A 316-nucleotide genomic window follows, 5' to 3' on the forward strand; every position below is an offset into this window, starting at 1 on the left:
AGCCTGGGCCGGGTTCCCGTTGGCACCGAGGGCATCGTCTGGCAGCCCCTACCTGGTACAGGACTTGCATTCCTCCGTGGGGAACGCTCCCAGGTGGAGCCGCCGCAGATGGTCGATTTTGGGTTGTCCAGGTGCCCTGGCAGGGAGGAGAACGGGGACTTTTCTGGAACATCCCTTTCCCAGAGCTGTTTCCAGGAGAGCGACCACTGCAGCGCCAACACGAGCCAGCCCGGACCAAGCCCGTGGGATGCCGTGGGATTCAAGGCCGTGCAGACGTGAATCATGGAATGGTTTGGGTTGAAGGGATCCTAAAGCC

General features: G+C 61.7%; 1 protein-coding gene across 1 annotated transcript in view; it reads right to left on the bottom strand.

Annotated features, from left to right (window-relative positions):
• Positions 1-48: 48 nt before the first annotated feature.
• Positions 49-316, bottom strand: part of LOC104512436 (mediator of RNA polymerase II transcription subunit 16-like) — a gene marked incomplete at its 5' end in the record, with an annotated part of 4,527 nt that continues 4,259 nt past the window's right edge. Inside the window, 1 exon segment of the mRNA XM_010155409.1 lies at positions 49-136. Within this exon segment, the coding sequence (XP_010153711.1) occupies positions 49-136 (88 nt within the window).

This window comes from Eurypyga helias, unplaced genomic scaffold, assembly GCF_000690775.1.
Source record: "Eurypyga helias isolate BGI_N326 unplaced genomic scaffold, ASM69077v1 scaffold29127, whole genome shotgun sequence".
In the NCBI taxonomy this organism is placed as follows: domain Eukaryota; kingdom Metazoa; phylum Chordata; class Aves; order Eurypygiformes; family Eurypygidae; genus Eurypyga; species Eurypyga helias.